The sequence below is a fragment of the Anolis carolinensis genome, chromosome 6 (assembly GCF_035594765.1).
Source record: "Anolis carolinensis isolate JA03-04 chromosome 6, rAnoCar3.1.pri, whole genome shotgun sequence".
Lineage (NCBI taxonomy): Eukaryota > Metazoa > Chordata > Lepidosauria > Squamata > Dactyloidae > Anolis > Anolis carolinensis.
Genome location: NC_085846.1, coordinates 68,896,382 through 68,921,755, shown reverse-complemented (window position 1 = coordinate 68,921,755; position 25,374 = coordinate 68,896,382). Strand labels below are relative to the sequence as shown.

Below are 25,374 nucleotides of genomic sequence, written 5' to 3'. Positions count from 1 at the left end.
GCGGTTTTTTGTTTCCTGTGTTTGTAGTTTTGCTGACTGAAGCAGGAATGTATCAAGGACTCCCGACACTTTGTGGTCCAATTTCCCTACCAGGGACCTTCTAGAACAAAGTAGGACTGGAAACAGTAGGTAATCTAATTGAAAGTGACAGCTTCATAGAGGGAATAGGAAAAAAACAAGGGCTAAAACTAAGAAACATCTTTGTGTGTCCTTTGCTGTCTATGATACAAAGAAAACAAACTTGATGGAAATTGCTGCCTTGTACATATATCAATATTTCATCATAATAGTTGCCCTGACCATTATAATAGCAAGGGGCAAGTTTTTTTGGCCTCCTCTCACCAGCTCAAGAAACAACAGGCTACTTGAAGTTTCTACTTCTGACTCCCAACCATAGCAAGTGGATGAGCCTGCCCTCCACCAAATTTTCTGTTCCTGGTTTGAAAGTGTTATTTCCTGTTTAATTGTACTTTGAAAGTAGTTGTTATATTCCAGAAACTTCGTTTTTGTAGCTACCACAAACTAAGTTAAATTGGTTGAGACTCCATGAGATATTCACTTAAAAACTATAGCAAAATGTGCTGCTGGATGTCCGCAAAAACAAGTTTTTGCAGTTTAATAAACGTTTTCCACATTGTTATGATAGAACCAATTAGAAAATAACATTTATAACCCAAGAACAAAGATTGTGTTACACAGTGTTACATAGTGTAATTCCCATTTTGTTCATTTCCAGTGGGGTTTTTTTTTTGTCTGTGGGAAGGAAATGAACCCAGAGTGATTTCCCTGCTAGGTTGGCACAGCATGATAAACCACAGCACACATTTTAAACCATCCCACTGCTAGTGGGAGCTTTCAGAGCAGCTTGCCCCAACATGTTGCTTATACGAATAAGGCAGAGTTCCTGTGAAAATGTAGCTCCCTGTGACATGTAAAAATGAGACCAAGTTCCCAAAGGAGAAATGAGAGAAAATCCTATGTATTATTATGGAGGTGAAATAGAATGGAGCAGATGTTTTGACTGGGCTTGAGAACTGAGAGGCGGAAATACAACTCTCACCAAAAAAATCCTTCAGCTCTAAGGAAGACTCTGCACAGCTGCAAACCCCACTTGCGTGAAGCACTTCAGGTTCTTGGATAGATTATCATTCTTGTCCCTACATTTGGGAAATGCTTCCTTGCAATGCTGTAGGAGTCAGAGAGTGTCCAAGATCTCTACTTCTCAGCTTCAAGTATGGTCTACAATGTTATACAAAAAAAAAAACCCTTGGAGAAATTAATAACAGCTCACGAAAGAAACAAAGAAGGCCCTACTGGTCTGAAAGAAGAATGCCTAAATCCAGTATCAAGTTAACACTTTCACAGGGACTAAGGAAAAAATAAAATAAAATAAAAACTGTGAAGATGATATTGTCTGACTGCAGACAAAAGTGTGAGACTATACACCTTCGACTATAAACAATCTTCTATAAATATCATTTTAAAGTACTGGAAATACTTGAATAATTTGACTGAAATGTGGCATATGAACCTGGTAGAGGTTTGCAAATTCAAGATCTGCCTGTTACATATGCTGAACAATTCCTTCGGGAACATAAACGTACAAGTGCTTTAAATTGTAATCTTGAGAACGTCTTCATGAAACTATAATTCAGGTCTACAAAGATCAATGGCTTTTCTTTGCTGAAATATACAGAGATATAATAGTTCTTATCGAGCTGAAAGAATAGTTCTATTTCTTTAAAAAATGTTAATGGTAAAAATTATTCAAGCAGCATGCTCCAAAAATGTTTACCCTCGACCCTTTCCCACACTTTCATCCTCTTTTCTTTTTGTGCCATTTTTTAATTAGATTGTAAGCCTGAAGACAGGGAACAGTACTGTTTCTCCTTGTAAAGCACCAAATGCATGGACGGCGCTATATAAATAAATAATGATGACAATGTTACAAAATATTCATTGTCTAAGTTACATTAGAAAATAATTCAAGAATCAAGCTTACCTTTACTAAACAGTTTCTATGACCTGGAACACTACCATGTACATATATGACATTGAACTTTGTACTGACCCGCCATACCTGAAAGATTGAAATTATCAAATTCAATTCAAGCTGTGTTTAGATAAATATTAAATAAACATATTAAATAAGACGTATTTCAAACAGTTTTAAATGACACTATACATGTTCAAGTGACCAAATAAGCCAATGTCACCACCAAGAGGACCTCTGAGGCGAGACCACCCCATAACTGGGGAATCACAATACTCAAGATACTTTCCTATTGCTCCCATTGACCGGAAACAAAGGAGGGCTCCCCAGTAGAATATTCTTTTGGTAGATGCACACAGGGAGAGACATTCTTTCAAGTATCAAGGTCCCAAACCATTTAGGATTTTCAATGTTATGAAGCAGAGCCTTGGGCTGTTAACAGAAGCAGACTGTAGAAACCAGTGCTATTCCCTTAAGACGACAGTTACATAGTTTCTAGATCAGTGGTTCTCAACCTGTGGGTTCCCAGGTGATTTGGACTACAACTCTCAGAAATCCCAGCCAGTTTACCAGCTGTTAGGATTTCTGGGAGTTGAAGGCCAAAACATTTGTGGACCCACAGACTGAGAATCACTGTTCTAGATGATGTTCTGGCCAGCAATCTCAGAAATATGTTTTGCACTAGTTGCACCTTCAAAACTGTTTTCAAAGGCAGCTTCAAGTCTGTATGTTGCATTGAGCATGTCTCAAAGATAATTCTATATTCAGTTTTCACATTTATCAAACTGTCCCAAGTATCACACACATTCCTACACAGCCTCCTCCTTATTCCACGTACTTAATTCTCACCTTTAGTCCTTTAGTTGTCCTGTACCAGTTTCCCAGTTGCCCAGGCATTTTCTTTCCCTTGAAGACTTTGGCAACTTTCTGTCTCAAAAAAAGCAAAAAATAATTTAGATATATAGGCAGTCCCCAAGTTACAAGCATCTGACTTACAAATTACTCTTAGTTAAAAATAGGGGTGAGGCAACAGGAAGTGAGAGAAATCTACCACACGGAAGGGAAATTCACTCCTGGATGTTATCATGGGGGAAAGGTGTTTCCATTGAGGCTTATCTCCAGTCCTTGTTTCCACAACAAGCCAAATGTCTCAAAATCCAATTATCACAGGGAAAGAAAGTTTGATGAAGTCTTCTGAACAGGGGCACAGGCAGTAAAACAAACATCACAGGGGTGTTACCCCCTCCCTAATCTATCCAAAACGTATATAGATATAGATACATACATACATACATACACACACACGGCTGGAGTTACATGTCAAAAATATACCTGTTCTGACTTACATACAAATTCAACTTAAGAACAAACATATAGAACCTATCTTATTTGTTACTTGAGGACTGCCTGTACTTCACAGAAGTGCACCTATACAGAACATTTTCAAGGGCAATCAATTGCATAGTATAAGAGTTATACTTTGAGTGTAGAACTATAAAGATTTACTCCAAACTAAGCTTCATTATGCCCAGTGGAGCTTCTTCTAAGTAAATGAGAACAGGTTGCATGCTAAGGCAATTACTTAATGTTCCAATAAGTCCTTGGTTTATGGACTTTTGGTTTTGATTCAAAGAGTCTGGATCCAACTACAGCCATTTTTAGAATCGCTGACTTACAGCAATCCTAAGGTGAACTTATCATGGGTTTTTCTTGGAAAGATTTGTTCAGAGGGATGTGAGTGGCTCAAGGTTACTCATACCAGAGCAAGATTCCAACCTTTATGTCAAGTCTTAGTCCAACACTCAAACCACTACAACACACTGGCTTTTAGGTAAGAGTAGAGCAGTCAGCTTGGAACCATGAGTGTTGGTTTTGCATTCTACTGCTGATGTATTTTGATCTTTGTACCATATGTTTTGGTCTATATATATATATAATATATATAATTGTGTGTTTTGACATACAGAAGAGTCTCATCCAAGCTAAACGGGCCGACAGAGGCTTAGATAAGCGAATATCTTGGATAATAAGGAGGGATTAAGGAAAAGCCTATTCAACATCAAATTAGGTTATGATTTTACAAATTAAGCATCAAAACATCATGTTATACAACAAATTTGACAGAAAAAGTAGTTCCATACGCAGTAATGTTATGTTGTAATTACTGTATTTACGAATTTAGCACCAAAATATCACGATATATTGAAAACATTGATTACAAAAATGGCTTGGATAATCCAGAAGCTTGGCTAAACAAGGCTTGGATAAGTGAGATTCTACTGTATCTATTTTGTTGTATGTATTTTATGTTCATGTGTTTGAACTATATTGCACCCCACCTCTAGCAGTGAGGAGAGGCAGATAACAAATAAAATTATTATTATTACTATTGTTATTATTATAAAATGTAAATGATTTACTTGGAGTACTTACACTATTGGAAATTGCTCCAGGTCGCCTGTGTGTTTTAGTCTGACCATGACTAGCAGGCTGGCCTTTAAATCCCCATCTTTTCATGACTCCTTGGAAGCCTTTGCCAATCCTGAGAACAAAGAAAGTCAATTTGAAAAAACCACATGTTTCTAGGAGTACAAAGCTAGCTGATATAGGCTACATTCTCAATATATGAAACAAAATCAATGATGCTTTCTGGTAGAACCGTAGAATAGGTGGATGCTATGGTTCTATGGACAGATTTTTGGTAGTGCACGGATTAAGAAAGGCAGAAAGAAGTCCAAAAAGTTCTGCCATCAGAATGCTAGATATAGCTCAAGGAATGCTACTCAAAAATGCTTCTGAAAGCACAGAAGGTACATTCCTACGCACACTTTCCTAGGAGACCAACTGCATACAGTGAAGTTACTTTTAAGTAAACTTGTAACAGGCTGTATACTGGTTATATAAAAACATGGCTCTCTCTGTAGTAGTTTCATCCTCATGAAATATTTCACACAGGACAATCAGCTAGGTAAACCTCCCAGTCATAGAAAAAGAACTTCATTGCCATGCAAAGTTTCCCTATTTGTTCATTGCTAATTGGACTTTGCATTGCTATTGCTTTGGTTTTATCTGGTTGTTTCATATATTTAGCATGAACATTAATGTACTCTAAATCGCATATCCGCCAAGAGTAATATTTTTTGAGTCTAAATAAACAAAACAACAGAAAAAGATACACATCAAACAGAAAAGAAACAAATTGCCCATAAAGTATGATAATTTCTTTAGCTACCAGCACTATTACTTTTTATTACAAGCCTATCTTTCTGGAATACTTGTTTAAGCAAATGAGAACAACACAAACATGTTTTTTTTAAAAAATTTCTAATTTCCAAACAGCTACTCCATGCCCTATTAAGTTTGCATTTGCATTTTGTGTTCAAGAATCAAATTGCATTTGCTTCCAAGTAATCCTTCAAGTTAGGTGAAATTTGTGGTGGCAGTCTGTTGTTAGATTTAACTAAACTAGCCTCAATGAATCAACTGGATTTATCTATGTGCTAGTTTTTCTGAGTTTCTTGAATTGAATCTTTAAAAGTACTTACAGAACAGTATAATGAACACTTACCTAAAACTGAATTGTAATGTTCTTACTGAAATGTATAGATAACTACACAAAAGTATGCCTTGGGGCTGCAGTTCTATGCACACTTATCTGAGTGTACATAGAACTGCACATTCAGGTAAGTGTGATTAAACATATGATGGAGCTTTAGTTTAGCCTGGTTAAACATATGGTGGAGCTTTAGTTCTGTATATGAATACTAGGAATTGGTGCTATAAATGTTAAATAGTTCAGGGTTTTTTTTCCTACATTTTCTGTGTCTTGTAAAGAGTATCTCAGTAACTCTAAGCCTGCATATTACTTGACACTGAAATTACAGCTTTCATTCATAAATATATAGTATCCCTGAAGCTAGTATTTTAGAGCAAATTTGATATACAATACAAACATTACTTAAGACCTGCTCCAGTGCAATAATATGAAGCAACCAAATGTTTAAGCCTTCCTAAAGTAGGTACGGAAGCAAGAATCTGCCACATAAACAGAAATTCTAATACCCAGAAGGTGTTAATGTGGTTTTTGCAATACCTCCAAAACACAATGGGCAAAAATCTAGCTGAAGTTCTTTTTGCAACCACATACAAATAATTTAGAACAATGCGAGCACAGCTGGGTTTTCCAGCCACAATGTTTCACAACTGACCATTCAAACTATAATGGATTTCTCAAATGTTGTTGGACAGAGTATACCACAATTGCTGAGAATCAATCACTCAAGGCTAATGCTACAGTAACATTAAAACACACACTCACAACAAATTAAGCTGCACTGAATTGAAAAGTACCTCAGTGCAAGGACAAAAGGAAGCAAAGTAGGTGGTAGGGAAGCTGAACTATAAGTCTTCAGCACATATGCTATAGTATGCTCGAGACATGAAGCTTGAAATACCATATTTACTTGAGTCCAATGCACCATCAAATCTAATGCACACCTCAATTTTTAAAACCCTGAAACCCCAAAAAGCATTTACCATATTAGGCTAATATAATGTGCACCCTAATTTTGGGAAGGTAATTTAGTCAAAACAGGTGAGCATTTGAATTGAGTAAATATGGTATTTTGAAAAGATAGCATAAGCTACAATTGAGGACTAAGAATAATGCATTGAAATTTTCTCAGCAGAATGCATTATACATTCTACTTAGTTCTGCATATCCAAATACAGTAGAGTCTCACTTATCCAAGGTTCTGGATTATCCAATGCATTTTTGTAGTCAATGTTTTCAATATATCGTCATATTTTGGTGCTAAATTTGTAAATACAACATAACATTACTGCGTATTGAACTACTTTTTCTGTCAAATTTGTTGTATAACATGATGTTTTGGTGCATAATTTGTAAAATCATAACCTAACTTGATGTTTAATAGGCTTTTCCTTAATTCCTCCTTATTATCCAAGATATCCGCTTATCCAAGGTTCTGCTGGCCCGTTTAGCTTGGATAAGTGAGATTCTACTGTACATGGTTCTAATCAGAACACAAATTATTGCAAAGACACAGTCATTCCTTGCTTATGCACTGATCACACACGATAGAAATTGGGATGCTATGAATGTGTTCAATTTGGAATGGAATTTGCAGAGCAGGGTGCAAGGAAGGTCCTACAGGGACAATTCATGACCGGCAGGAACCTAACTTTAGAGAAAATAGGTCTGTCAACTTTAATCAGCCAGTGTAAACCCTGTGACATAAGACTAAGCACCCACTCTGGCATTTCACCTAGATGGTCCTTTTCAAAGGGAAAAGAAGAATTATCTACACATAAATGGGGCTTTTCAAGGGATAAAAATTGAAAAGCAATTTCATCACAACAAATTGTATATGTGTAAGAAACTGCATCTCTCTGCATCATTCCTCCCCCAACCCCTCAATGCCTACTTTAGTTTTTAACAAGATCTAAGTATCTTGCAATGTGAAAATTTCTGGTTTTTATTGCAACTGTGCATGAATACTCTCTTTCTAAATACACCAAACACCATAAATGTATGTGTTGCAGAATGTAAAAGGAATACCTCCTGCCCTGGAAGGAATTTATGTGGAGGTTTTTGGCCCCATCTTGATGATATTTCCAACCCCCATCACCTACAAACAAACTGTTCAGAGTAGGAGTAAATCTTGGCCTTATGTGCTTCCACCTCTCTCATTATCACCACAGAAGGTAATGCTCAAAGTGAGTCATCTGACATTTATTTACATATGGAGATTGATCTTCCAATGAAGATGCCTCAGTTACCACCACAGCACCGATCCCCAAATGTTTCAAAACAAATCATGAATTTTGCTGGCAAAACATGGGAATCTGAAGAAATTATTTAATTAAAATGGCCAAGGTCAAAACCACAGCATAAATTTTGTTATTAAATGCCATTAAGTCAAATTGGACCTTTATGAATGAGAGACATCAAAGTCACCATATGAACTGCTCAAGTCTTCCTTTTTAAAAAAGAGCTAATACCATACTTGAAGGAAAAGTGGCTCTTTATAGTAGCTGAAGGCCCTTTTGAATGCCTGGGTTGAAAAATGGCTCTTTCCCATCTCCATGAAATGATCCGTGACTTATCCACTGTTCATATCAAATCCCATAATTTTGGGCTCAAAACCTGACCCTGACATATCTACTGAGGCTGAGTTTCAAGACCCCTATTCTGTGGATTCCAAAATCATGGAGGCTCAAATCTCATTGTGTACAATGATGCAATGAAATGGTGTCCTTTGTATGGTAAAGCTTTACACCTTGTGGAAAATTCAACAACAATTCAATAAAAGAATATGAGCTATACTCAAAGGATAAGCAGGTGCAACATAAACCTGTACAAATAGCTATAGGTTTTCCTTCACTGCAGAAGCCAAAAGAACTGAGTGGATGAGTAGTGTTTTAAAACTCAAAGTGCTGCTTTCCTGCCGAGCACTGGGAAGTACTGCAGTGAAATATGGAGATATCTTATCCCACAAGACTCTCTGCACACATTTCTCTTATACAGAAACTGACTTGCATCTCTGATAAGAAAGAAAAATTGCAACTCTTTCTCTAGTCAACTGAAAATATCTAAATCTGTCAAATACTATGTGCTTCAAGAATGGAAGAAAATACAAGTGAATGTCATGACTGCAGGTCAAGTGAACCTAATAAACTATCCAATATCACCATTTCTAATAAAAGTTGATTATCCCTTATCCAAAAAATGTATTCAATTTCAGATTTTGAAATACTTGTATATAAGTACAGAATAAGATATCTTAGAGATGGGGCCCATATCTAAACATGTAATTCATTGATATTTTAAATACACTTTATGTACAGAGCATGAATGTAATTTTATACACAATATTTTAAATAATTTTGGGCATGAACAACAAACCACCAAAATAATGTTGTCTTTACCCGTGCAATTTTGGAGTGTTTTGGGTTTCAGAATTCTAGAGAAGGAATGGTCAGTATGCATTACTGTAATGAAACTCTAACAACACCTACCCATTCACTATGGCCAAAGCCGACATGAAAGAACTGCAGATGAATAACATTTGCAGGATCAAAGGTTATCCACTCTTGGTCCTGTTCCTTTTTTATCTTCAGAAGAAAAACCTAGTTTTTAAAAAACTTTTTGTCCTGTAGCTTTACTATTTTATCTGTACTATTTATTAATAATTTTTGTTTCTATATTTCAGTATATAACTATAAAAAGCTGCATCAGAAGGACTTAAAACAAATCAAAGTACCAGAAAACATAACACACACCACAGATTGCTAATTTTAACATGCTAATAGCTATAGGATACCACTTACGTTTTTGCAGTGACATCCACGTACTGCCCAGGACGAAAGTGAGCTGCATAAAGAGGAGTGCCTGAAGATAGATTTAGGAGGGGTGGGGGTAATAATAAAATTAAGCCAATTGATGAAGTTTCAACTAATTCGCATCCATGATTACTAAGCATGAGGACATACAAAAATCAAGTGAGTCTCAAGTTACATGAAAATGCTGACTGGCAATCTGTCCAAAATTTTAAATGACATAAGAAAGTCTTACAAACTCATTAATGTTACTGTTCATATGATTAATGAACGGTTGCCAAAATCACAAATGCCCCCAGATTCCACCCTAAATTGAGGCAGCTACAGCAGCCAAAGAAATTCTGCAGCATTATGCCACCAGTGCCCTGCCACCAGCAATTTGTAGTGTGACAAGCAGTGATGACGGGAACCAACAGGGAATTTAGGGGATCAGGTGAGGAGGTGGATTTTAACTATTTCATTGTAGCAATATACAGGATCTTTGCCACTGCTTGCAGTATATATATATCTAACCTATGGTATATGGATTACAAGTTAGATATATATGTAATGCAAACAGTGGATGAACCTAATGCAAAAGTAAGCTTTTTTCCTTTGATTTCCTTCCTCTTACCTTGGAAAAATGTATTATTGTGCATTTCTATTTTAGTTTTTTTAGCTGCTTTTGTTTGGTTCTGCACAGCCTGCTACTGGGCTGTTGAAACTTCATTACTTTTTTCTTTTTCTTTCCTTTTTTCTATTGATTGATTTTTGATTGCATACTACTTTGATTGTAAATAAAACTTGTTTGTGATAAAAGGTAATTTTTAAAAAGTCACATTTCAAAAGAAGCAGCTTTTCAGTTTTTTTTTTTAAAAAAAACAGCTAAGCATACTGCACAATAACAGTAATTTTATCCTCCTATGGAATACAATCTTTTATATTATGATATCTAGTCCTCTCTATTCCTGGATATTAACACATACCAGCATGCTTTTGAACCTCTGTGCAAATACCGGTATTATCCAGCATTATATTCAAAGTCTTCCATTTTGAAAATATTACCTGGCTTAATGATAGCATTCTCTGTAACTCGAAATGTTGAAATTTTCTGCTTTACAGGGAGACCAACTGCTCTGTACATCTCTAGGATAGACTCACTTTTCTAGAAGGAACACAATCAAAAAAAAATTTAAAAAAGATATTTCTAGAATTTAGATTCTGACAATAAAGAAGCATAAGAAGTTTTAATACTAAGTTCAAGTGCCAAACAAACAATAGCAATAATGAAAAAGAATGTTTTCTAAAGAACTCATGGACTATAGATTGCAATAATATAACAGCACTATCCTGTGATTTGAAATTTTTATTGTTTTCAGAAACTCTTATACCCACTTAACTGCATCTATGGCAGCTCCAGCTTCAGGAGGCAGGCAGCGTGGTATAAGCTTGGGAATGATCAAAACCACGGGGATGGCTGACTATAATGCTCAATCATAATTCAGCAGAATAACAAATCATAACTTATGAGTTACAAGAATGAACCTATTACTCCCTTCATCCAATCTAGGAGGAATGTGAAGCTTTTCAATCCATTTTTAAAAATCAAATCAAGCTTAAGCATAACATTTAAACCTATACAAATTACAATTGGTAGTAGCTGTATTTACTTTTTTAGGTTTTTCAAAGCTTGCACAATTTAGTAAAACATGGTTAACAATAGATTTGGTGTGTATATATAGCAATAAAAATATAAGCTAAAACTCCTAGTCTCTAGTTGATCATAGCTATGACTAAAGAAAGTTTGCATATTTGAAACTTTCATAGGCTTGTGGCTATGTATAAACACATTCTAGTGTAATATATGTACATTATAAAATGGTGGTATGATGTTTCAAATATTTCTGTAAAACTTTGTTTAAAAATTCTTGCTGGCTTTTAAATGAGCTCTAAAGATCTTTCCCTCCAGGCAGTTTTTGCATCATTTATTTATGCAGCATCATCCATGTACTACGTATACTGCTATGGTGATACAATCCCTTGCTGTGCTTACATTATTTAAATGTTTTTTTTGTTTTTTTCTGCTAATAATTTCTGATGTATGTGCTCATTGTTTCTTTGTTATTATGTTTTCTTTTAACAACAATATTATAATACTGTTTCTGTATACCCTTTTTATAGTGTTTTAATGATTACTATAAACCAACGTGGGAGGATAATTTCTCCTAAACAATGGTTTAAAAATCTACTAAAATATTATGTACAAATAAAGTAATACAAAATCAAAATATGGGACATGCATAATAGTAAGTAGAGGGCCAAAGTTCCTATCTTACAGGAATTTCATTGAGCTCTTGACCCATATTATGTCAATACTATTGTTTAAAAATATACTAATGTGGAAAGTCTGAGTCCAAAGTCAGAACAAAAATGAGAATGTAGTGGTTCTTTTAAGTTTGTAATGTTAATTGAACAGGAACACTAATCCTTAATAAAAGGTGCTTTTAAAATTAACCAAATACAGATAAAGATTAACTCAGAAATGTCCTTGAGTTTACCTCTCATTAACTAAATAAAAGCTAAATGAATGAAAACTGAAAATAGAAGAAACCGTATATCTGAATTTTATGCTTTAAATGGATAGCCCTCAGAAAGCAATTTAAGTGACTGACAATAGTGATACACTTGAATAATCACCACCTGGTAGTTTGTGTTGCAGAAAGCATCCACGATTTTCCTTTTTCTAAGGAAAATGCCCACCTGAATTTTTGAATGAATTAATGAGAACAATTTCAAGTTTATGAATAGCAACATATTAATTTTTGTAGTACTGGCTTTGAATCTAATTAAATAATATTAGCCAACACTCACAATTCTGTGGGAAGAGACATAGACAAAAATCGCTTTGAACTGTCACATTTTATAGATTCTTACACACTTAGAAATCAGTAATATAAAACAAATAAATATCCAACCCTGATTACACTTTCTTAAATTGATCTCCAGTATGATCAATAGAAAGCATCCTAAAAATACTACGTACAAAATGAAGGCTGAGTTTATATGAAGTGTGAAAAACAAAGGCATTTATTCTCAGAAAAATTGATCAGCTGGCACAATGAACTAGGACTCTAGTTTTCCTAAGACAGGCATGCCCAAAGTCTAGCCTGGGCTATTCAAATTTTCACCAGTCCTCTCTCTCTAGGCCTCCCTTCCTTCTTGGGAATCAAGGTCTTAGAAAAGGCAGGCTCCTTGGGAGGAAAGAGAGAGAGATCATGGCTTCTTGCATCCCTTCGCTCCAATTATTTGCCGCCTTCACCTTGGGTGACTTCACCCTGTGCCCCTTTCTCTAGCTCTCTCTTACCTCACAGCTTTTTCTTTATTTCTTTGCAAAGGAAGGCTCCCCAATTGCCTATGGATGGTTCATGGTTGCAGAAATATACTGATTTCAAATCAGGTACATCTTTTTGAAATATCTTGTATCTGGCAACACTAAAGACACTTGCTATTCTAAATACATACTAAAAGCACAGATAAAATAAGAATCTCAACAGTATAAAGATTTACAGCAAAAATATGTCACAACAAAGAGGAGCTATGAAGTCAAAAACTGAAGAAAGTAATCCCAACTTGACAGCAGAACTCAATCGCATGTAAACCAGAACACATAAAAATTAAAATAGTCTATCATACATACTGGTTCCCACCAGAACTCAAATGAAGCTCTACTTTTCTCTGATAAGAAGCCTTGAAAAAATGCAAAATAAGAGGTAGTACTGGTACTTTAACAACTCTAAGAGATCTCTGGCTGTTAGAAAACAAAATCTAAATGTTTAAAATATTTATTGTATGTTTTGTATTAGGGTTTGTTGTGTGTGATTTGTATAAATTATTTGATACAAAACCTATAGGAGAACACAGAGAAGAAACGTGGTTTTAGCCAACTCGGGTCCTCTATCGTCTGGTCCACAGAGCACAGGCACTCCTTGGGAGTGCACAAACATCCGACTTACAAACAACACTCCTTGGGAGTGATGTACAAACATCCGACTTACAAACAACTCATTGTTAAGAATTTTTGGAAGGGAAATTCACTCCTGGAAGAGTTACGATGGGGAAAAGGTGTTTCCACTGAGGCTAATCTCCAATCCTTATTTCCACAACAAGCCAAATTTTTCAAAATCCAATTATTACAGGGACCGAAAGTGAGGTGAAATCTTCTGAATGGGCACAGACAGCAAAACAAACACCACAGGGGCGTTAACCCTTCCCTATGCTATTCAAAGCTAAGAAATATATATATATATTTGGCTGGATTTACACTTTAAAAATGTACCTGTTCTGACCTACTTACAAATTCAACTTAAGAACAAACCTACAGAACCTATCTTGTTTGTAACTTGGGGACTGTATGTATATTGATTTTTCTTCAGCACTGTGCCCATGTTCCTTGGAAGAAAACTTATCTTACAATTTAAAAATCCATAATTTATGGTAGCTATGTGTTGCAGGAAGTACATCTTTGCATGTTCTAAAACTTTTGACAATGAGCTTTATACATTCACCTCCATTACATGAATTTACTTCGTTATCTGGACTACAGTGCAAAGAGGGAGACTGACCTCTTCCTATCCACTTTTTCCTTACCATGCTACAGTATGACCCCCTTATTGACGGATATGGTATCTACAGTTTCACTATCCTCTCTCCAACCTTACCCTTCTCAGAAGTGGTTATGGGCCTCTTTAGGTCATCAATTACAATTCTATAGTGTTGCTATTATCCACAATTTCAAATATCACTGAGGGATCTTGGAATGTATCCCACAGGAATGTATCTTATAAATGCACTGTAAAGAAAAAAAAATAATACAATCTTTTATCTCCCACTTTCCCAGTTGAAAAAAGCAACTTAATCAACTTACTTGAAACTGAGATACATTTTTCGCTCCAACAATTAGAGCAGGATATTTCCCATCACTTTCTTCCTTTGGTATGTGCCGTATCACATGGCAATCTTGAACCTTAAAAAGATAAATCATGAGAGTAAACATGTTATATTACCTAATATATTTTGGTCACCAAGCAAAATATATAATTGTAAGATGCCACTGAGTGATGCAGAGGTAAGACCCTTCAAGATGTTTTGGACTCTGGTAGCTAGACTTGTTTGTGCCAGATCCAGCATGGTCAATGGTCAAGTATGATGGAAGCTCCAGTCCTAATATATGGAGGTGGGGGCAGGCACTAAGTTGGGGAATGCTGACACAGAAATCTCATACTGCAACATTTAGCAATTTATAATCAAATGAGAAATTAAATGCTTCCACTCATTTAATGAACTCACACTTCAAATGCTTACAATACAATAAAATACAATTCTTAACAAATAAAATTAATGTTATCAGAGAATAGTAACCACAAAAAGACACCATCCTAGCAACTACATGCATAAATATAGAAAATGGAAGAACCAAGAAAAGAGATTCTGAAGATAATCTTAATTGGCAGATAAATGCACCTAGGAAAAAGGTTTTCCTCCCTAAAATGAGAGATTGGTGAAAAGACACTTACCAGCAGCATTTTTTCCTGATTTTTAGTGTTTTAGTACAAATAAAAAGGCTGCAGTTCTCCACATATTTGCTGGGGGAAAGTTGCCATCTCTAAGACTCAGTTTTAATCAAGTGTAAAATAAGAAGTGATTGAATGTCCTCTTATTGATAAAACCAGAAATTACAAGTAAAATCTCCTACCTCTACTATGGCTGGCTGTGTATTACAGTTTGAGTCTCTCTTATCTGGAAATCTGAAATTCAGAATACTCCAAATGCCAAAACTGTTTGCTGCCAGACCTCTACTTCTGCCTTGGGGAAAAGGGACTGGTCACATATCTAATGCTTGTCAATGGTAGTAATCCGTGAGGCAGGCATCCTAAAAGCAGGGTACGTGGGCAAGTGCAGAGCAACCCCATTTGTTCCCATCTGTATTCAGCCCAGAGATAATGAAAAAGACTCACAGGGGAAGGGAGGATTTTCCCTTCAGTTCCTGAATGCTTTACTAAAAGGGCAAAAAGGATGTTGATAGAAGTGTCTGGAATGTCTCCTTTTTCCAACAGCCTTTTGTAAGTAGAATTCTCCCCACCTTCCCCCACTTCTCTTTCCCTCATCAGAGATACTTCAGGAAAAATTCAACAGGCACTGGATATGTGACTAATCTCCTGTCCCGAATTTACTACGCCCCTGTAAATAGATATTTCAAAATCTGAAAGAAATAAAAAATCTGCAGAGTTTCAATTTTAACCATTTCAGATAAGGAGACTCAACCTGTAGTCACTTTTCTCATCTATAAGATCTGAAGACTAAGTTCATCACCTGTAAGATCTGAAGACTAATTGGATGCTTTACCTTGTCTTTGTGCAATTCTAATCGCAAGTTAATTTGCTAGAAATCGCTGATATACAATAACTGTGATGTAGATTTATACTAATAAGTTCAATCAATCTCGGCACACAGGAAAAAATTATTCTTCCTCTAAGTCACTAATGTGTTCGCAATCCAGGTTCTTGTTTTCCGCGTGGCTCTGGTTGGTACACTACTTCTAGCTAAAAACAACAATAAAGAAGATTCCAAAAGCCTGATGCCTACACCAATCTGTTATATATTGTCCATAATGGCGCTTTTGAATAGCTACTTCATAGTAAATCACAACCTCTTTCAAGATACGTTTTTACAAAATGAAAGATGACTAGCTTCTTTTTCTTCCATTCAGATTGCTTATCACAAATGCTTGAAATGGGCATCCAACAATGATATTTGTAGGATGGAAACTTTTCAGTCCTTACTCATAGTACTGGCACTGATCCCTGCTACGCAGTTCTGGAAGGATGCTAAAGAAGATGATGTATCTGAAAGGTTATAGGGTTGTACCAACGGTCAGATTAAATCCTATCTTTAAAGAATTAACAACTCTTCAAATTCTTTTTAAGACTGATATTAATCCAGGCCCTTCCAGATAGGCCCTATATTCTAGGATCTGATCCCAGGTTTTTGTTTATCCCAGATTATCTGGCAGTGTAGACTCATCTAATTCAATTTAAAGCAGAAAACCTGGGATCAGATCCTGGGATATAGGGCCTGTCTGGAAGGGCCCTCAGTTACTGAGTTTGCTCTTTTAAACTGGCTTGAGATTTTGCTTGGTGAAAGGCAGTGTATGATTACTATAAGGCAATAAATAACTGAAGATTAAAGGACAGCAACTTGGATGTAGAACACATAATGTTTATTATTTATTTATTTATTTACAGTATTTATATTCCGCCCTTCTCACCCCGAAGGGGACTCAGGGCGGATCACATTATGCACATACAGGACAAACATTCAATGCCCATAAACACATCGAACCGAGACAGAGACAGACAGACAGACGCAGAGGCAATTTAACTTTCTCCTGAGGGGATGTTCGATTCTGGCCACAGGGGGGAGCAGCTGCTTCATCATCCACTCTGATGGCACTTCCTCACTCCAACGTTGTAAATTAGTTAAACTTGCCTCCCCACTTTTATAAGTGGTACCTTATTTCCTACTTGATAGATGCAACTATCTTTCGGGTTGCTAGGTTGTTTGTACATTTGAGGTTTTTTTTCCAAGTTTGGAACAGAATGTGTCTTACCTGAAGTAATGTGACAGCCAATTTTTCACCTTTCTTGGTCCACAATGGCATCATTCCCAACTTTACAGCAATAATACCAACTCTTCTGGAACCTATAAGGAATAGTAGAAGGAAAATAAAACATATTCATTCCTATTTACTAAAACGTCTAGCCTACTACATAACAATAACAAAAGAGGGTTGTTGTATGTTTTCCAGGCTTTATGGCCATGTTCCAGAAGTATTCTCTCCTGACGTTCCGCCCACATCTATGGCAGGCATCCTCAGAGATGTGAGGTATACCTCACACCTCTGAGGATGCCTGCCATAGATGTGGGCGAAACGTCAGGAGAGAATACTTCTGGAACATGGCCATACAACCTGGAAAACATACAACAACCCTGTGATCCCGGCCATGAAAGCCTTCGACAACACAATAACAAAAGATATTTTAAACGCTACATAATCAAAAGGACCAATTAATATACAAATATAGCTTTGCCGTGGCAAGATTAACCATAGACAAAGACTGGAAAGGGGAAAAAAAGATTAATGAAAAAGGATTGGAGGAAAAGAATGAAGGAAAGAATGCAGGAATATATGTGAATGGCCAAACTAACCAATAATAGATGGAGCAAAAAGTAATGAGGACTTTTTGGAAAAGTGGAAGTTGCACATGGTATATCTGAGTGGAGAGACAGTGACATGGAGGAGCACCATTAGGAATTTAGGATTACTATGAACAAGTATAGATAAATTGGCTTGAAGGCTTCATAATGCTTTAGTTTCGGAAGTCATATTGAAGGGTACATAGGTGTGGGGAAAAGGTTTTATTTTGTGTGGGACAGGAGTTATGGGTGCCTGTATGGTCTGTAATGCCTCGTTTGTTGTTGTTTCAATGCTATGGTGAACTCTTATATTAAAAAAAAATTAAATGAGAAGAAAATATAGATTGTAACAACTTTATATGTAGAAATAGCAAGACAAAATGATGTATTTAAATTACTGATTTTAATAGGCATGCAATGTCAGAGATAACTGTTGTTTGACTAATGTAGATATGCATGCATATATCAAAATTGTTACTTGAGGATAACTCCTATGATCTGTTGTTCTGTTATGTACCGTAACTCTAATAAACTATTTACCTATAAAAAAGCTACATCAATCCTCTTCAGGCAGAAAAAGACTGCTAAATGGGAAAGCAGAGCCCTGATCCCCCAATTTTTGTGCTATGAACACATGTATCATGCCAAGCATTTAGAAGGTATACTCATAAAAGCATTTGTGAGTTTGACTGGACTGGGGCTGATTGGTGATAAAGAAAAGCTAGGTACAACCTCTCAAAATGGGGTGCTGGGTGAGAATTTGTAAGATCAAGGTTCCAATCCCTTGCTGAGCCACATAACTCACTCGGTCATTTCTGGCCAGTAATTTCACTTGGTGTCTAAACTGATGATGTGCTATCCTCTCTACTATTTCGGTTATAGGCTGGAGCCACAGTGCTGTGGCGCAGGGATGGGCAACTGTAGATGGCTAGGGCATTAACCCCCAGGAGTCCTTAGAAAGCAGCAGCACTCTTTTATGACAACTGCTTCTGCATTTTTTTAATTGACCCAAAGTGGCTTCTAGGGAACGTGGGGTATTTTCAACATGTTCTGAAACCTTCCTGGGACTTTTTGAGATCCATGGGAGGCTTTTTAAACAGGAAATTAAGTACAAGCCACTTCCTATTCATTTTGTGTTTCCAAAAAAGGTTTCTCCTGTGGTGAAATATGGTGGAAATGTGCCCTTTAACCTCTAGAGAACATTTTGCAGTGAAACCAGTTTCAAAATGGGGGAAACTTAGGGAATCTCTAAATGTGACGAAAATACCCTCCATGGCCCTAAAGGGAATTTTCATGACTTTTTTAATTTCTGGGGGATCCTGGTGTTAGAAAAAGACCTTGGGGACCACTTTGCCCATCCCTGCTATAGATTAGTCTCCATTTAGCCACAGAACTCACTTTGTCAGCCTGTACCAGTCAATATCTCTCAGCTTCACCAATCTCACATTATTGTTAAGGAAAAGTATGGCGGAAAGAAACTATGAACTCACTGAAGAGAAAGGACACGAACGTTAGTTGTCCAGTATACTGAATGGGCATGCATATGTTGGGTTTGGTTTTGGAAAATGAGTGGGCATTAAATGGAACATAATTAGTTCTGTTATGTGAACTGTACCCACAATGGGTCCAGAATGTACTGGACCAAATGCATTGATTTTGAACACAATAAAAATAATGGCAGACTCAAAATTCAACATCAAGTATTGTTGCCCATTATATTTGCTTTACCTGATTCAGTTGTATACTAACCTGGTTGCCATGGTTGCAAAGGCCAAGGTTCATCTTTCAGTGGGCAAAGTTTACTGGCAGTTTGAGCCTGGTCTTCTTCTTTTACAAATGTCTTAAGTAACTTGAAATTCTCTTCTGAAAGGTGCTCATCCCACCATGTGGCATTGTTGTTAATGTGCCTGATTACAATGCAGCATGGGCCCCTTGAAACACAAACAGAAAAATCCTTGAGAAAATGAAATAAGCTGTCACATTTCTAGGTGTTTAGTTCTTCAACCGTGACCATTACTGTACTAAATTAATATTTCATTAAAAGCCATGAGAGATTTAAAAAAAAGAAATACATGACTGCCAGACACCTGTAACACATTCCTCAAAAGCAAGGAGTTGCTTCTGGAGTGAGAGAACTGGCCGTCTGCAAGGACGTTGCCCAGGAGACACCCGGATGTTTTGATGTTTTACCATCCTTGTGGGAGGCTTCTCTCATGTCCCTGCATGGAGCTGGAGCTGATAGAGGGAGCTCGTCCGCGCGCTCCCCGGGTGGGATTCAAACCTGGAAGCCTTCAGGTCAGCAACCCAACCTTCAAGTCACAAGGCTTTTACCCCCTAGGCCACCGGATATCAGGAATCAACCTGAAGACGCATAATAACTGGGGAGGGGGGGGGCTCTAACTTAAATGCCTCTACACCAGGCATGGGCGAACTTTGGCCCTCCAGGTGTTTTGGCTGTTAGGAATTGTGGGAGTTGAAGTCCAAAATACCTGGAGGGCCGAAGATTGCCCGTGCCTGCTCTACACTGTAGAATGAATGCAGTTTGACACCACTTTAACTGCCATGGCTCAATACTGTGGAATCTTAGGAATTTTCATTTGGTGAGGCACCAGCTCTCTCGGGTAGGGAAGACTCAAGTCCTTGTGAAACTACAACTCCGACGAGCCAGGACAGTTAACAGTGGTGCCAGACTGCATCCATGCTCCCTGAAACAGCACTCTGTTATGATTCAAGCGCCCTGCACACCAAGCTTGCTCCCTTTTCCCGCCGCTTTTAAAAGGCCAGGAGGCAGAGAACCGACAAGGCCTCCGTAGAAGAGCCAAACCACCCGCCCTCAAGGAGATAAATTCCTTACCGGCTCCTCAGCCCGGCCTCTGAGGCCTCCGCTGCCGCCCGAGCCGAAGCCAGGGCCCCTCTGGGCAACAGGCGACAACTCAGGCGACACAAAAGCCCCACGGCCGCCATGACAGCACCGGCAGCAGCGTTCCCTAACGAGGAAGAAGGCAGTCCGTCTCCCTAAGCCTTCCCTCATCGCCCGCGAACATTAGTTCCGGGCGCATTTGGTTCCTACAAGCCCCGTTCTACAGTCACAGGCCTCTTCTACACAGCTGAATAAAATCCCATAGTACATGCTTTGAACTGGAATACGTAACATTGTGGACTCAGATAACCCAGTTCAAAGCAGACACTGTGGGTTGTTCTGCCTTGATATTCTAGGTCAATGATGGGCAAGCTTTTGCGCTTGGTGTGTCAAAATTCACCAAAAAACCTAGCATGACTTCAAGAAAAAAAACTATAATTTCACAATATATATAGTTTAAATAACAAAAATATATAATTGTAATATATAACTGTATTTAATAAATCAAAAACTATTTACTACCATTATTTCCATGTACAACAATCTCTGCTACCTCTTGCAGTTTCCACACTGATTTCTCTCTATTGTAGTTTCAATGTAGTCATGAATAATGAATAATAATATACAGTGGAGTCTCACTTATCCAAGCTAAACGGGCCGGCAGAAGCTTGGATAAGCGAATATCTTGGATAATAAGGAGAGATTAAGGAAAAGCCTATTAAACATCAAATTAGGTTATGATTTTACAAATTAAGCACCAAAACTTCATGTTATGCAACAAATTTGACAGAAAAAGTAGTTCAATACACAGTAATGTTATGTTGTAATTACTGTATTTATGAATTTAGCACCAAAATATCATGATATATTGAAAACATTGACTACAAAAATGGCTTAGATTATCCAGAGGCTTGGATAAGCGAGGCTTGGATAAGTGAGACTTTACTGTAATAGTAATAATATGATAATATATTACAATAATAATATAATGATATAATACTTTATATATAAATGTAATGTGCATAATTCCCATGGACTAAACAACAAAACCACTGGACCAAATCGCATCAAATTTGGCCACAAAAGACATAGTCATCCAATCAATCTGCATGCGGCAGCGTGTCAGCAAAAATGGCTAGGTGTGTCAGTGCTGACACGCGTGTCATAGGTTGGCCATCACAGTTTTAGGTTATATGGCTGCGTGGAAGGGCCCTCAGGCAAACAGTGATGGTGTGTGTGTGTGTGTGTGTGTGTGTGTGTGTGTGTGTTGGACTTCAATTCCCAGAAGCCCATGCCAGCATGGCCAATACTGATCAATTCTGGGAGCTGAAGTCCCATAAAAAACCCTCCTGAGGCCCAAAAATTGGAAAAAAACCCTCTGCTTTAGAGTACAAAAGGTTCCCAATATTATCTTTAGTCCCATCTACACTTTCATATAACGCTGGGGGCCTTTCTACACAGCCACATAAACCAGAATATCAAGGCAGGAAATCCCACAATATCTGCAGATATCAGTCTCCACACTGCCATATATTCCAGTTCAAAGCAGATAGTGTGGGATATTATTCAGCTGTGTGGAAGAACCCCATGCAACACTATTTTTGTTCCTGGGTTATAAATGTCATTTCCTAATTGGTTCTATCATTAAAAACATGGGAAAAGTTTATGAAACTGCGAACACTTTGTTTTTGCGGGACATTCTGCCACACTTTTTGCTATTTTCAGTGCATATCTGGGAAAAACAGCTGATTCCTAACCCATCTAGGGCCCCTTCCACACAGCTGAATAAAGTCCTACATTACCTGCTTTGAACTGGAATATATGACAGTGTGGGCTTAGGGCCCTTTAACACAGCCATATAACCCAGAATATCAAGGCAGAAAATCCCACAATATCTGCTTTGAGTTGGAATATCTGAGGGCCCTTCCAGGCACAGCTGAATAAAATCCCACATTATCTGCTTTCAACTGGAAAATATGGCAATGTGGACTCAGATAACCCAGTTCAAAGCAAATATTGTGGGATTTTCTGCCTTGATATTCTAGGATATAGGGCTGTGTGGAAGGGCCCATAGTGCACCCCATTTTTAAAGATTTTAAATAGGAAAAGAAGTGAGTCTTGCAATGGAAGAATATTTGCCTACTTACTTTTTCCTGTGGTCCAAAAGGCGCATTTTTGCTGCGACTTTCTCCTTGAATCTCAAAATAAGAATGTGACCGGCAGACTTGGAACAAACCAAGACTTGGAACAAATCAGGAGCAACCGGAGTTGCTTCTGGAGTGAGAGAATTGGCCATCTGCAAGGACGTTGCCCAGGGGACGCCTGGATGTTTTGATGTTTTACCATCCTTGTTGGAGGCTTCTCTCATGTCCCCGCATGGAGCTGGAGCTGATAGAGGGAGCTCATCCGCGCTCTCCCCAGGTGGGATTCGAACCTGGCAGCTTTCAAGTCAGCAACCTAACCTTCAAGTCACGAGGCTTTTATCCCCTTGGCCACCGGAGGCTCCGTTTGTAACTATGAATATAACCCAGAATATCAAGGCAGAAAATCCCACAATATCTGCTTTGAACTGAATTATCTGAGTCCCCACTGCCATATACTCCGATTCAAAACAGATAATGTGGGATTTTATTCAGTTGTGTGGAAGTCATTTATAAGTCAGATATTTGTATTGCCTGTAAAACCATGTGATTCAAAGCATCATTGTAATTGGGTAATAATGACATCTCCAAGCAGAATGTATGTGTATTACAACATTCAAAAAGTAAACTACCATACAGTTTTAGTTTTGTAGATATATTGATGCAGTGCATGTAATCTCGGCTTGTGTACAAATGTTTTTGTAGTTATAATGAACTAAAGAGATAGTTTTATAAAAGATAATACATTTCTGCTGAAACACTGCACAAAAGATGTGTAGACAGCCATTTGGGTTTCAGCCACTCTAATGATGTCACTTCGTGCGATCTCTACTCCCCGGGAGAAAGTCAAGGGCAAACTCCTCTAAACAACTCTGCCAAGAAAACTATATAAGTTCCCCTTAGGTGTCACAAGTCAGAAATGAGTAGAAGGCGCACACAACAACAACAACAACAACAACGACATCACACTTACTGCCTCATATTGCTGCAGTGGAAAAAAAAGATGCCAGAAAAAGACACCAAACATGAAAAGAAGCAAAAAGTAGATAGAGGCAGGGCAAGAAGCAGAAGTGACCTCACACAGAACTTTAAAAGAATAATTATTCCTGCAACCAATGAGGGCTCCAGCTTTGGAAGATAGAACTATAGGCTGTTTCATTCCTTATCGCTGTTGTCGCTGTTTTCCTCTTCTTTATGCTTGGAAGAAGTCAACAAGATGAGCAAAAGCTGCTGAAGGAAAAAGTGAACTCACTGACATACTGAAGAAACGTGAATCTAGTGCACTCCAATGGTCTATAGGCCTTTGCAACTGCCAACCAATTATGCCAGAAAGTAGTGCATTGTACATACCTATGTTTAAGTCACATATAAGTTGAAGATGTCTTCGCGGGCCAAAGTTATGGATTTTGATATCACCTGTGGACAAGCTGAAGCTCATCCTACAAAAAGGGGAAAGCCTGGTTGCCACCACCTCCATTTTCCTAAACAGACATTCAAAAAGGCCACTCTACTTAGAGAAGAGTCCCTTTGTGATACAACTGTATCTTAACTCTTTCCCTGGAGAATCTAAAAGAAGCACCAAGTACCTCTACTCTCTCCACCACTTCTGGCTTTTAAAAACACCTAGGTGGGAAAATGGCAGTGGTGGCTCTTTGGTTCTTCCAGTTGAAGATAAACTGAGAGAATCGATTGCTTCAGTGCTTCTTTTAGGTTGTTCCTAAACATACTACGTTCTCACATTTTACCTCTTTACTTGAAGAAGGGAATGGCTCCATATTCCTAAAGAGTTCAGTACATACACTGACTAGGGAAAAGTTGACCCAGTTCTTTGGACTGACTTTTTGGGCTATGATTTCTAGACTTATACATGAGTATAGACAGTATAGACATGTGTAGTTTCTGGAATTATAGTTCTAATGAAAAATTTCTGTGACCAGCCCAGTCTCCTCATTGTGCTTATAAGTCAACACTTCTGTCACATAATGATGATAACAGGCCACAGTGCAAATCCTGCATGGCACATGAGATCTTGTATATCACTCTTTCTGTGCACTTCTGTACAACTATAAAGGCATGCACATACTCATAGCTGTTGAGCTGCAGTTCCCTCAAGACTGAAATAGGAATCAAATTATGAATAATTGACTATGTGAAAAGTCGGTAGTAGATATATTTTTTGCACTCGGGATGCAAAAAGCTTCCCAGATTGAATTGAATGCTTTCAAGCTATTAAGAAAATCAGACAAAGGGAAGGGATGAGTGAGTAGAAGCAAATAAAAGATTATAGTATGTAATTAGATTACACTATGTAACACGATTTTTGTTCATGGGTTGTAAATGTCATTTCCTCATTGGTTCTATCATAAAAAATATGGAAAACGTTTATGTTGTAGCTCAGCCTGAGCCTGAGCCTGGGCCCATTCAGCCAGTAGTTGTCCCAGCACCTGATTTGCCAGAGGACTCTGGGTTTGGGCCTGAGATGCAGCCAGAATCTGTTTCAGTGGATTCTGGACCAGAGACAGAATGGTTGCAAGCAGGCATTTTGAACCGCGTTGCTTTCCGCCGTCAAGGTCAGTTCACCAGGTATCAGATGCACATTTTAGTTTAGAGGAGGATAAGGAGTTTGACAGGAGGAGAGTGATAACTCATCAAAGGAGGGAACGAGATTGTTTACGGAGAAGTAAACGACTGCTTTTGAAGCATTCTAATGAGTAGTTTTCTCATGAGAGAAAGTTTTCTCATGAAAGAAAGACCTTGGATTTTCCTTAAATGCCTGGTTCTTCTTT

General features: G+C 37.7%; 1 protein-coding gene across 1 annotated transcript in view; it reads right to left on the bottom strand.

Moving 5' to 3' along the window:
- The window catches only part of mrpl3 (mitochondrial ribosomal protein L3), a 28,890-nt gene extending 8,292 nt beyond the window's left edge, over positions 1-20,598 (bottom strand). Inside the window, exons 1-9 of the mRNA XM_008112769.3 lie at positions 20,442-20,598; positions 19,337-19,518; positions 17,001-17,092; positions 14,259-14,357; positions 10,400-10,499; positions 9,347-9,407; positions 4,427-4,535; positions 2,843-2,920; positions 2,003-2,080 (exon numbers count right to left, since the gene is read on the bottom strand). Of these exons, the coding sequence (XP_008110976.2) occupies positions 2,003-2,080; positions 2,843-2,920; positions 4,427-4,535; positions 9,347-9,407; positions 10,400-10,499; positions 14,259-14,357; positions 17,001-17,092; positions 19,337-19,518; positions 20,442-20,551 (909 nt within the window). The 5' untranslated portion in view covers positions 20,552-20,598. The remainder of the gene's footprint in view (positions 1-2,002; positions 2,081-2,842; positions 2,921-4,426; positions 4,536-9,346; positions 9,408-10,399; positions 10,500-14,258; positions 14,358-17,000; positions 17,093-19,336; positions 19,519-20,441) is intronic.
- Positions 20,599-25,374: the final 4,776 nt, after the last annotated feature.